Source organism: Zootoca vivipara, chromosome 2 (genome assembly GCF_963506605.1).
Source record: "Zootoca vivipara chromosome 2, rZooViv1.1, whole genome shotgun sequence".
NCBI lineage: Eukaryota > Metazoa > Chordata > Lepidosauria > Squamata > Lacertidae > Zootoca > Zootoca vivipara.
Genome location: NC_083277.1, coordinates 61518903 through 61532681, shown reverse-complemented (window position 1 = coordinate 61532681; position 13779 = coordinate 61518903). Strand labels below are relative to the sequence as shown.

Genomic DNA, 13779 nt, shown 5'->3' with positions numbered 1-13779 from the left:
ATACTCGAGAGCATTTCTGCAAAAGGCTAAGGCAGGTGAGCCAGTTAACATACGAACAAGTGTCCAATAACCACTAATCCATTTGGTGATAATTGTAATGCCAGGACTCTTTATGACATTGTTTAGTATTCCTACAGATCCCACCTGGGCATTGATGTTTAATTGAAAACCCATCTGCACTTTTTCATTCTGTGGTCACGTGATCGATTAAAAAGAAATCGAAAGCTCCCAGAATTTAATTTGTATTGTACCTATTCTTGTTTGTAGCTTAAAAAAAAAGCTCATAAAGATGCAGGAGTGGGTGGGAAGAAATGGACAGAAATAGCTCAGGGTTGCTGCCCTGCCACGCTCCTTTCCATTTCCCAATAGTTAGCATTGCCGGTGTTTGGGTTCATTCAAATTCGATAAGAGCTCAGCCCAAGCATATACTGTGCTGGTAGGGCATGGGGAGAAAGTGGATGGAAAAACAATGTCAATAAAAGCAGATGAGGAAGAGTGCAACTAACTTTGCCCTTTAGAAAGAGTCTCTTCAGTTCCGCAAAGGCAATGGAAAGATATCCATTACTGGCAAAGGAACCCGACAGCATTATGAGCCATTCAGCATTTATAGTGACAAAGAACAGTAAAACTGTCTGCATTCAGCCCTGCAAAGGTCATGGTGCTGGGGAGAGGAATTCACAGACAACACTACAAATTCGTTATAGAGGAATGCCATATATATAAACTTACAATGTCGCACAGGCTAGATTTGCGTGCCCTTGGGGCCACCTTTGCTCTCCAGACACGATGCAGATTGTCCACGGTTAAATGCCGTTGTGCCCGTTTAACCGGAATATAACCTTTAAGGTGAGCGGGGATGTTTATAAATCCCGTAACCCTGGAACATGGCATAATGGTGAGGGTTTCCGTCCCATTTACAGACCTGCAATAGGCTCTTCTTGCAGACTGTAGGTGTTGACCAGAAAGGAAATGCCTTGAGCGTTAATTACACCCAGCGATACTCGATTCAGTACCTTTGTGCCTTTTAGTGCCTATGGGTGAAAGTCCTCTGTCCTCAGGCCGTTCAGCCAGTCCTTTAAGTCTGCTGGGGAAGTCACTGATGGAGGCTCAGAAAAATAAAGTCTCATCCCAGAACTATCATAGAAGTCACCCCCGAAAATACTGAAGGCGGCGGCAGCTGAGGGTGTAACTTCCCCAGGAGCGATCTGTTGTGGGGATGGGAGCATACATGCTGGGCCAGAGCCAGTGGGTGAGGTCAGAGCCCAAAATGGGCAGAGTCACTCTTTTAATCTATTTCTGCTACCTTCTTTCTATCTCCCTGCCACCCTGTTTCCTCTTGCCCCTCGCAGAAATGAGGGCTGAAAGTTTCCCACCTCCTATTTAAACCTCTGATAAATAATCTGGGATGGCCACGCCCTGTTTGCCAGGTCGATACACTTAGCTGGTTGATGTTGAAACCTCAAGGCAGTTCTCACATTGTCCTGCTGCTCTCACAAAGACATAGCTTGTGCTTCTTTTTTCACCTGCTTCTGCTGTCATACGAGAAGTAAGCACCCCACCTCTCCCACCTCTCCCCCCCCATCTGTGAGGTGGTCCGTGGGGCCCCGATAACCCCAGGAGTTCATGGAGGCCAGTCCAGGTGAAGTCTGCAAGTCACATTTGAGACATTACGGCAAAAGCTGAGAAAGCAAAAGGCAAACTCCCTCAGCCTTTTGCTTGCTCTACCATTGTCTAATACACAAGCCAGCCCTGGAAGATATGACAGCAAACTGCTCCTGTCAGTAGCGGTGATCATCATCGCCCTTTGCTTGTGAGATAGAGAGCAGCATAATTTTCTAAAACATTTGCGATGCATGAGTAAAATGTATTATGCGTTTGCACCCTACTTTGGGGATAGAGTAACTGTACTCATTTTGCAACTTCTTCCTTGCTTATTCCGATCACGTAGCAACTGTAACCTCATGTGTCATTACAGACAGTTTCTCCTAGCTTGAATATGGGAATGGGTTTGTGTTTTAAGTAGCTTCTCGGTAGTCCTGATGCAAATATTCTCATTTATAGTACAACTGAACTAAAATAATTGCAGAAGCAGGAGAAACATTGCGAGAGTCTCCTTGTTTTACCACTAAATTATACTGCTAAATAAAATGTTTTGTGTTTCGCCACCACAGATCATCAAGCTTGGAAAAAATGGGATAGGCTACCACTATATTCTAGCAACTCTGGTAAGTTGGATGTTGTTTGCTTTCTATTGCCTACATGTTTTTCCTGAGCATTTTTTTAAAATTGGTTATAAATTCAGCACTTAGGGAAACTTAGAGTGGAATTTAGGGTGGCTTTCAACACACAACAGTGCAACATAGTGGACAGTTATCCTTCATCCAATTATACACCAATTATATAGATGTGCTCATCTGCATGTGTGGTGTTCCAACATGACTCTTGAAAATAAGTGCTTTTGCGGAATTTAGATGATCGTTAAAATATGGATAAAAATGGACTCATAATTTAACGCATAAAGAATGTTAAACTGTGCAAGTTAAAGTAAGACTTTAAAAAGGCAGATGAAGGTAGGGTGGAAGTCACATTTCAGTATTTGTATTTTAATGTAAGTTTTACGGAAATTTTTTCTTTTCTTTTCTTTTTCTACTTTTTGGTGTGTGTTTTTTTTTTTTTTACTTTTTTCTTTTCTTGTACTTGGAAAGAATTTTATGTATATACAAAATTAAGAAAAATGTTGTCTATGAGTAATGAATTTGGATATTGGATATGGAAAACTAAATAAAAATTACTGTGAAAAAAAGAAGAAAATAAGTGCTTTTGTTTTGGAGTGCTATGTTAGCACGAGATGTTGCAAGAGGTGTGTGGAATAACACCCTATGTGTATGTTCCTTTATCTGTGTACACACCTTACATTTAAAGCACATGATCTTTTCAAATTATTCTGGGAAGTGTAGTTTAATGGTGCTTAGGATTGTAGCTCTGTGAGAGGCAAACTATTGTTCCCGTGAACCTTTAAATGTGTTTTAAATGTAGGGCATGTATGCAGCCTGGAACTTGCTGAATCAGCCAACACTCGGTAGAAGGTAGTGTAGGGTGTAAAACAAGACTGCAGACAAAGTTAAACCAAAACCAATAATTTACCAAAGGAAGACATTTAAACAGTTATTTTATTAAAGGCAGGGAGAAATTTATTTAAAATCATTTGAGTCAGTTAACCACACACAGAATTACAATTCTCAGAGTGGTTTAATAACCAGTCCCTCTTCCCAGGATCTTTGGGAATTGTAGCTCTGTGAGGGAAATAGGGGTCATCTAACAACTCTCAGAGGGACGCAGGAGGTGCTGTGGTCTAAACCACAAAGCCTAGGGCTTGCCGATCAGAAGGTTGGCGGTTCGAATCTCTGCGACGAGGTGAGCTCCCATTACTCGGTCCCTGCTCCTGCCAACCTAGCAGTGTGAAAGCACATCAAAGTGCAAGTAGATAAATAGGTACTGCTCCAGCGGGAAGGTAAACGGCGTTTCCGGGCTCTGCTCTGGTTTGCCAGAAATGGCTTAAGCATGCTGGCCTCATGACCCAGAAACTGTATGCCGGCTCCCTCGGCCAGTAAAGCGAGATGAGTGCCGCAACCCCAGAGTCGTCCGCGACTGGACCTAACGGTCAGGGGTCCCTTTACCTTTAACAACTCTCAGCACCTGTAACAAACCACAGTTACCAGGCTCCTTTGAAGGAAGCTATGACAAACCTAGACAGCATCTTAAAAAGCAGAGACATCACCTTGCCTACAAAGGTCCATATAGTTAAAGCTATGGTTTTCCCAGTAGTGATGTATGGAAGTGAGAGCTGGACCATAAAGAAGGCTGATCGCCGAAGAATTGATGCTTTTGAATTATGGTGCTGGAGGAGACTCTTGAGAGTCCCATGGACTGCAAGAAGATCAAACCTATCAATTCTTAAGTAAATCAGCCCTGAGTGCTCCCTGGAAGGACAGATCGTGAAGCTGAGGCTCCAATACTTTGGCCACCTCATGAGAAGAGAAGAATCCTTGGAAAAGACCCTGATGTTGGGAAAGATGGAGGGCACTAGGAGAAGGGGACGACAGAGGACAAGATGGTTGGACAGTGTTCTCGAAGCTACGAACATGAGTATGACCAAACTGCGGGAGGTAGTGCAAGACAAGAGTGCCTGGCGTGCTATGGTCCATGGGGTCACGAAGAGTCGGACACGACTAAACGACTAAACAACAACATGACTGCTTTAAAGTGGGGTGATACTGTTTTAAATGTATAGTGCAAGGGGGGCCTCATAGTCTGGCCAGAGCAGAAGAAAGGATACCAATCCTGACTGCATTGCAAGCTTTTGCAAATGTGCATTAATTTATGGTTATTCTATTTTCAGATCTTGAAACAGATGAGGTTTTGATTTTTGCTTTCAAAAGTCCTTTTTAACATTCCAGTGGGGTTAATATTCAGATGCAGAAACTAGCATGCAAATTCAAAATACCGCGTTTGTGTGTGATCCTGCATAAGAGGCATTTGGCAGGTCCCTGTGAAAAGACTGTTCATTCTCCAGAGATATTTAGTCTCTTAGTTCTCTGGTGAGAATGCCAATAATGGTTTAAGAGTTTGTTATTCTGTATGTCATGGCCACATGGCTTCAATATGTCCGCACTTCCAAGCTCATTTAATCTAGGCCACCACACAGCTATAAGCAGGCAGTAATGACATTCACTTTCTACTAAACTGCACTGCATTTTAGTCAGTGTACCAAAAGTGAAGTGTTCCATGTCCCATTAGCAATCCCAGGAGCCCTCTCAGCAAAAGAACAGATTGGGACTTCAGTCAACTACAATATTCTAGTTAAAACTGACTCAGTGGTAAACATCATTTTATTGAAGTACTACATTGTTAAAGAAAGAGAGCCTGGACTCCTCCTCCCGCTGCGCTCCCATTATGCCAGACAGAACCAGGGCAGCATGTAAATTATGTGATAAACCAGGGTTTGGAACCACAGGACAAATGTGGTTCACCCAGATCTCTATATTTGGCCCTTAGGACTTTCCATAGACCACACCCCTTACCAGACCATTCCCCCCCTTTACTTAGGCTGCACCCTCCGCTTTGACTCTGCTTTTTGTTCCTTGGGTGTTTTTGGGTGGTTGAAAAATGTCCTTTTTGCAGCCCTGCATCCTCTTTTGTTCCATTTTTTTCTTTTGGTGATGCATAGCCTTTTTTGTGAATTGTACTGTTATGTACTGAGCTTAGATCCTAGAACAATAGGCAGGTAGGATCCTAGAAGGCAGCAACCTTATTGGTCTGCAGGAGCTGCACAATCCGGCTCCAGGAGGAAGTGAATCAGCAACCTGATTGGCCTGCAGGAACAGTCCAGTCAGGTTCCAGGAGGGGAGTTGAATCAGCCAATCACATGGGACTCATTGTGTAAATAATGTATATAGCCAGAGGTTTGGGGGGGGGGGGAGAGCACTCACTCACTGTTTACCATGAGCTGAACTAAAGAGCATGAAATCAACACTCAACTCTGAGTATATTTCATGTACCTAAACTAAGAAATTTGAAATGAATTTTGTAAGTTCTTCCTCATGAAATATGATACATTTCACTGGTATTTTTCACAGAGCTGTTTTTTGGGGGAAGGGGTTTTTCATGCATGCATACATACATAAAAGATGGCAAGTGAAAGGTCCATCTGCATATTTTCCGTTGAAAAGACTTGGTGGTTGTTTTAGTTTAAGAGATTGCCTGGAACCCCCTTTGGGTATTCTGCTCAGCTATAAAAACCTCCACACACAGACACACACACACACACACACACAGAGAGAGAGAGAGAGAGAGAGAGAGAGAGAGAGAGAGAGAGACCGGAAATGAAGGGAGCTAAGCTCTGTTCCCCCCACCGTCACCCTCCATCTCAAGGAAGACACAGCTCTGAAATGTGAAGCTTCCTTCTACCCGTTGACACACCCTGTCTGATTTTGAACCCTGCACTCATTCCTATTTCCCCACTCACATTATCGATGTGGCACCGGCAGGGCCATCTTAAGCATATCTGGCGCCGTGGTGCGAAGATCCCTCCAGCGCCCCCCGCCCCGTTTCCCAGCACGGCTGTCTGGCGGGCACAGCACGGCTGCCACAGGCTCAGCAGCGTGGCGCCTGCCTAGCAGCCCAGCGCCCCTGGCACCCTGCGCCCCCCTGCCTTGCTGTAGGGCCGGCCCTGGGCACCTGAGCAGAATACCTGAATAGGGCTTGAGCTTACAGCTCAGTTTTTCCTACCCTTTGCATGTGCTGCTATCAAATATATAATATGTCTTACGTTCCAACTGCCATGATTTGCCATTGCTACAGTTCTTCACAGTCAGCAATTGTGAAAGAGCAGAAACTGAAAACACACCCAGGCTAGTGAAATGTATTGTAATTTTCCCCCATGGGCTTGTTGACAGAGTGAAAATGCAAGCCACACTCCATCTTGTTTAAGAAGTCTGTGCATGTATGTATGGCTTTGGAAGGCAATTCTAGTAGAATCATTTGGTGCGTTATATCCTTTCCTGCAGCGTGGCACTGGAAATCAAAATGTATGGCCATCACTCGTTAAATATTATGCTACCATCGAATCAAACTGTAACTACCATTTCCCCCCGGCTAGTCCTGAGACCATGCTATAATTTACAAGATAAAAGTGAATGCACAGTTGTATTGTTACCAAATATGGGCTGTGTGCTAAGTGGATAGCTGCATAAGCTTCAGAAAAAGTTGACATTGTTTTCAAATCTGTACTGGATCATTCAGTTGCTTTTAGTTAGGAATGGTTCTTGTGATAGGACTGCCAAGTTAACACGCAGTGAGCTGTCTGAGTGAACTGGCTCTCCTTTGTGGACTGGCTTGCATTGCCTTTTCTGTATCCGCACAACTGCAAGCAGCCATCTTGCAGAGGCAGTAATCAGAAATTTCCCTGTGGTGCTCAGACTGTGAGGCGGTGATCCTGGTCAGGCCAAAACTACAGCATTTCCAGCTCCGGCTGTTGCACTCATAAATTAAATGCTTTGAAAATGACCTTCACCCCTTCACCCCTCAGGAGCACCATTTGATTTGATTTCCTGCAACACGGAGAAGAAAACTGTGAATTGTGCAGCTCTTCAATGGGGGACAATCAAGCATTTGGGGCTTCCTCCAAGCAGGTTGCCCAGATGCTGCACTTCTTAAGAAAATTCACCCTTTGGTGATTTTTTAACACCCTAATTAACACCAAGCTAAAGAAAAAAATTCCTTCAGTAGCACCTTAAAGACCAACTAAGTTTTTATTTTGGTATGAGAGGGTGGGGGTGGGGGTGATGGGAATGGGTGATGGTCTGCTGGGAGTGGTAAACCTGTAGATGGCTGTTAACGACTGCTGGTGACTGCAATTGGTCCTGGGGGGGGGAAGCAAGGGCTGAGGCGCTAAAGAAAGCTTGATCATGCATAATGAGATAAGAATCCAATGTCTTTATTCATCCCAGGTGGCTCCATGGTTTTAAGCTTGGTAATGAGTTCCAATTCAGCAACTTCTCCCATCAGCCCATCACTCATTCCCATCACCCCCCCACCCTCTGAATATACATAAGGGTTTGGTGGATTCTGCTTCAGTGTATCTGACGGAGTGTGCATGCACACGAAAGCTCATACCAAAATAAAAACTTAGTTGGTCTTTAAGGTGCTACTGAAGGAATTTTTTTATTTTGCTTCGACTCAGACCAACACAGCTACCTACCTGTAACTAAAGCTAAAGGAAGTTCTTTTTTAAAAAAAATCAATTCAAGTTCTATTTTCTTAAGCATGGGCCTTAAGAAGCCTCTGGTAAGCTGGGTTAAAGGTAGTTTGAAGATCAGCACATGTATTTCAGAGTGGAAGCACATACTCTTCCTGTCCTAGCCATCACCGAAAAAAGAAATTATGTGCGCAGAGTGAAGGGGGCCAGGAGGAAAGAACCATGGGGCAGAGAAGAAGCCGGGCAGGGGTGCTGTCCCTTCTTTACACTCATACACTATGTGCACCTACTTTTTCAGCAGCTAAAATGGCTCATTTTGATGAGCAAACAGCAGTTTTCACAGCCCTGCTTGTAAGCAAACATTGTATAAAATGGAGTGCTGTATTTTTTTTTGCTGCCAACAGCACACAGAAACTGATGTTTTCCTGGCAGGAACAGCTTTTCTAACAAAATGCCTGTTTACTACATGAAACTCCAAATGACTTTTTCATGTTCACAGACAGTTTTGTATTCCAGAAAAGTGCACAAGTTCTGATCCGAAGGGCCTCTTCGTCTGAGCAATGCACAAGGGGACGCACAAACCACTTCCCCTCGATTTCTGTGTTTCCTGCATAGCGTAGGGAGCAGAGCCTTGTGAATCTCCACTGTACGAAAGAGAGAGAATCATGTAGTTCTACCCAAGACGCCCATGATTTCTCATGTTACACAAGAAGTACAAAAGGGGGGGATCACACTTCATTGTTGTTGCAAAATAGCTTTCAGCACCATTCACATACAGTATTATGAAACAAGATATGTGTTTGCCACTGGCATGCACATCTGACTTTCTATAGTTTTCTGAAATGTAGTTCAGATTTCCTGCACCTGAATACTGTGCCTCATTTGCAGGACATTATTATGTTCAGAAATTACTTTTTTCACATATAAACAAATTTAACGTGAGAAGCTGCCTTCGGTTGAATAGAAAGATACATTATGAACACCAGCTTACAGAAAGCAGCCGTTTGGGTGAGGGGGGAAATAGGCAAACAAAATTATTTGGGTTATCCTTCCTGATTTTTATTTTTTTTATTTTTTATTTTGGGTAAAGTGTTCATTCAAGAAGTCTTCATAAGGAAGCAAGAGGTGAGCTTTGGTGAATCCTTTAAATTGCTCAGCCATGTGCTTTTAAAGTCAAGGAAGAAAGGGGGGATCACAGCCAGCTTTAGCAGAATGGGAAGCTTAGAAACCTTTGAGACCCATCTCCTTTGCCATTTCCCATCACCCCAGCTTCAGCACTCTTTGCTTCTGATGCCAGCAATTTAGCTGGGGGTGCTGTCTTTTGTGGGAGGAACACCGGTTTTCTGCTGAGCGAAAGAAAATGTGTGGCTAAAAATATGACACTTTTCAAATGGTTTGAAAGGGGAAAGTGCTAGGGTTGCCTTACATCTAGAATGTTCTCCTTTTTGTCTGAACCCAGACCTTCCTTGGTTGCAGGGGTGGAGGAAGGGGTGTGTGATGGAGGCGGGCCACCCCGGGTGTCACCACTGAGGGGGCTGACAAAATGCCAGGAGACACTCACCACGGGCCCTGCAGCACACCCGAGCCACACATCTCTCCTGGGAGTGACGTGGTGGCATTGGCGCCCGCAGGCTCCGCACTGCCCCAAACGGTCCGCCCGCTACCTGCCCCTCAGCTGTAGGGCGGCTGAGTGGGAGTAGGCAGGCAGACTCCTCGGAGACCCTGTGGAGTGTCCTGTCCCAGCTGGCACCGCCCCGTGGGCAGCTGGCCCCACCCCTGGGCGCAGGGCGCATGTGCCCCCCCGACACCCGATCGGCTTGCTCTGCCGCTGGGTTTTGGTTGTCATCTTTTTTATATTCTATGTCATCCACTCATAGGTCAGGCATGATTAAGTGGTATATAAGTCCTGTTCAATAAATTACAGTAAATGAAGCTAGGACAAGTATACAGAAAGTACATCTTAGGCATAATTAGGATAATGTATTTATTAATTTAAAGATTTTGTAAGCTGCTTCCCGGCATATATTTCCAAAGCAGTCTACAACGTGAATGATCAACAACATAGTAAAATGAAGTATACATAACAATAAAAAAGTTTTTAAAAGCATAAAACCACAAAATTCACTCCAGTAATACCATATACAGTGGTACCTCGAGTTACAAACGCTTCAGGTTACAAACGCTTCAGGTTACAAACTCCGCTAACCTGGAAGAGTTACCTTGAGTTGAGAACTTTGCCCCAAATCGTGTGCCAGTGGCGCAGTGGCAGCAAGAGGCCCCATTAGTGAAAGCACAGCTCTAGTTAAGAACAGTTTCAGGTTAAGAACGGACCTCCGCTACAAATTAAGTTCGTAACTAGAGGTACCACTGTAAAATGGCTGAGTCACTGTTTCAGGAAAGCCTCCTTAAAAAAGATAATTTCCAAATAGCCATTGGGAAAGCAAAGGTGCTAGGCCCTTGTCTCAGTTCTAAGGCAAATATAATTGGTAACTGGTATGCAGGAAAGAACATGTTTCATTACTTTTGAAAATCTACAATCCCTCCTAATTTGTTTTTGGGCCAAAATCAACATTCTTGCCTTCATGTACAGAGCCCTACATGCCCTGAGATCGAGAGTTCTGAAAGAGGAGTCCCAGTGGCACGAGGGGTCAGTGTGTCTATTAACCAGAAGGTTAGTGGTTCAAGCCCACCCAGGGATGGCTGTGGGCAGGATTCCTGCATTGCAGGGAGTTGGATTAGATTACCTTGGGGGTCCCTTCCAGATCTACAATTCTATGATTCTAGGATCACCTTCCCATAGGAACTTGTCCACCCAACATAGCACTAAGTCTGCTGTTCCATCAGCATGAGGATTTATCCATTTTCATTGGAGAAATGTTGGAGGGTATGATGTTGTGTAAGCAGAAATTGTGCTGATGGCACATGGTAGTTGAATAGGCCTTTTCTGTGATGGTACCCTGACTGAAGACTCTCCACAGAAACATTCACTTGACATCTAGTCTGCTCTTTTAGGTGCCAGGTCAAATCAGTTTTATTCTCCTCATCCGTTGATAGCTATTAATTAATACAGAATTTGTCTATGTAATATTTTACTTGCTTACTCTGCAGCAGCTAGGCCTGTACTATATCTTCTATTTCTTGGTTCATTTGTTCTATTTTGACAAGGTTATTTGATTTGATTTAATTTTTATTGGATCGCATCTTCCCTTCCCAGAAACTGACTTCTGTTTCAGTGTATCTGACGAAGTGTGCATGCACACGAAAGCTCATACCAAAATAAAAACTTAGTTGGTCTTTAAGGTGCTACTGAAGGAATTTTTTTATTTTGTTTCGACTCAGACCAACACGGCTACCTACCTGTGACTTGAAGACATTATTGAAAACTACAGTATACCTTAAATAAAATAGATATTTACAACTTTGGCATCCCAGGCCAATCTCACCTGTTGAATGGTGAGATACCCACATGCCAACAAAATTTCCTATAACAGGCAACTGAAACTTGTAGATACTAATTTTTCATGGTAAATTATATGCAGAAATCCTGTCCTGCATCACAAGCTGATGATCTCAAATAGTGAACTACCCTTTAAAAGACCTCTGGGGTAAAGGGCATAATTAATCAAGGCACATCTAAAACTCTTCACATCAATACCCTTTGTGCCATTACTTGATGTATGTTCAATAAGCATCTATGAAGTGTTATAGAAAGACTTATTGACACTATTGGAATGTTCTGCTTAAATGAATTATGGCCCCATCATTTGTAAGGACAGGCGTGTACCAATAAAACCTTTATGGCACAGCTAAACATGATGTACTGTTTGAAAAGACTTTATTAAGCTGGTGCCATATATTCTGGCTGTGTACAGTTTGAGTGCTTTCCCCTTTTCATAGCTGGTGTGTAACCAGAGAGCGCAACAGAAAGAAACAATCATGCGAACTTTGTCAAATATGGACTTCCAGGAAATCTCTGTTTTCAAAGCTGAAAAGAATAAAAATTCATTTCCCTTGGATCAGCTGAGAATAATGCTCAAGAGTTTAAATTGCTGCTTTCCCCAGAAAAAAATGCACAGGCATGTTGGCGAGGAAAGGATTGGGTCCCTGCTTCCATCAATTTTGCTGAGAAAACTGACAATTGAAATGGCCGTGTGCCATTTTCAACTGATACAGGTTGCATATATTTTGCACTCCGATAACCATAACCCAGTGCACAATGTAAAACAAGAAGTCCTGAGATTAAAAGAGCTAAATCGAGCACCATCCAAATTCATTCCCCTTGTCACTCATGCATAAATAATAGTGACACGTTTGTGGCTACATGAAATAGATTTCCAGGCTTTGGGGGAAACTAAAGAAAGGTTCTAACATTGGAATAGAAGCCCTGGTTTTCACTTAAAAAGGGGGGGGGGGTCAGGGAAAATCACAAGGAACTTGAATTTCCTGAAATATGGTAGAGTAGCAGCAATAACTGTAACTGAAGTACAACAAGTAAAATGAGAATACGGTTTCATTTATCTTTGTATTTTTCCCAGGGCTAAATTTAGGGACAGGTAAATCGTGTCCTCCATCATGGAGGGCACGAGTTGTGGTGAGATCACCTAAACTGCCCCCCCCTGTTGTAGGGCGGGACCGTTTGGATAGCCACAACCCCCCATTCATTGGTTGTCCCTCGGTTGCTGGGGTAGAAATTTGGCCAGTTGGGTCGTCTATTGGCTACCGAGGGGCTATTTAAGCTGCTGCACGTTGCTGGGAGCTTTCTCTTTCCTGTGACATGCATCGAATCACCCGCCCGCCCACCCTATATTTAGGGCTGTTCTTTGGCCTTGCTATGCCTGTCTAGGGGCAGGGGCCCGGTAGGAATTTTGCCATTTGGCTGATTGGCTGTTGCCATTTGGTTTTTGCCTACCGTGTAGCAAATCGTCGCAACTTTGTAAGGTTGGTGGTTAGGCATTGGTTCAATGTTTTATGGAGAGACGTGGTAGGCTATGCCTGCCCCTCCATCGCTGCTGCTAGAGAATTCTGTTAAAGGAATCCAAGGGCTTGGCTTGCTTTTGTCTGAACCCTTTTGTCAAGGGGCTAGGGCCATGCCAGAGCCCCTGGGAGCCCCTGGGGTAAGTTGTGAGATCGAAGCCAGCTTCTCGCTCCCCCAGGATGCTTTCCCTTACTGACATATGGTGGTGCCCAGTGTCAGTCCTGTTCCTGCCATTGTGCAGGTTCAGGTAGTCTGGAACCAATGCCTAAGCAACCACTCACATGCTGTGATCAATTAAGTTGTGGCCAAAATTATTGCCAAAAACCTTAAACTAAATTCTGTGTCTATTGTGTCTTTATTTTGGGGGTGGTTTGGGGGGTCTTCACACGTAATGCTGGCAACCACCCAGCAAACTAGGCCTGAGGGCCCCAGGAGGGCTTGTATCATGAACTCAACTATCCACTCAGCAGCTAAAAGAAAGAGCACAAACTGTTCATCTTCACTTCTAAATCTGGTAGCACTGACCTTATGAAATATACAGTTTGGGGAATTTACATTAGTTCTCATGCAACATTGAGTTTGAATAGTTGGGAGTGCTATGGGGATGCATCCAGTGTTCCTCATCTCAAATTCCGCCTGACCACATGTCTCTAAAATAATTCTGTTTCTAGCTCCTCCCTTTACCTTCCAGATTCCTGGGTCTACTGCAACCTGCCATGTTCTTCACAGGCTTCAAAGCAGAGCCAGCCAGTTCTATCCAGGCTCTACATGTCCTTCTTCTCCCTCTGAGACCTGATCAAGGACCTGTCCCTTTTCAAATCAGGCATTAGTAAATCTACTGTTAGATGTATAATGAGTAGCTGCTCAATGGATGTGTATTCTCACTATCCATCCATTCCTTAAAGGTAAAGGGACCCCTGACCATTAGGTCCAGTCGTGGGCGACTCTGTGGTTGCGGCGTTCATCTCGCTTTACTAGCCCAGGGAGCCATCGTACAGCTCCTGGGTCATGTGGCCAGCATGACAAAGCCACTTCTGGCAAACCAGAG

At 44.0% G+C, this 13779-nt stretch overlaps 1 protein-coding gene across 2 annotated transcripts in view; it reads left to right on the top strand.

Moving 5' to 3' along the window:
- The window catches only part of GRIA1 (glutamate ionotropic receptor AMPA type subunit 1), a 205981-nt gene that overhangs the window by 122840 nt on the left and 69362 nt on the right, over positions 1–13779 (top strand). For both annotated transcript variants that reach the window (XM_035105716.2, XM_035105717.2), the window contains exon 5: positions 2172–2225. In XM_035105716.2, the coding sequence (XP_034961607.1) occupies positions 2172–2225 (54 nt within the window). The remainder of the gene's footprint in view (positions 1–2171; positions 2226–13779) is intronic.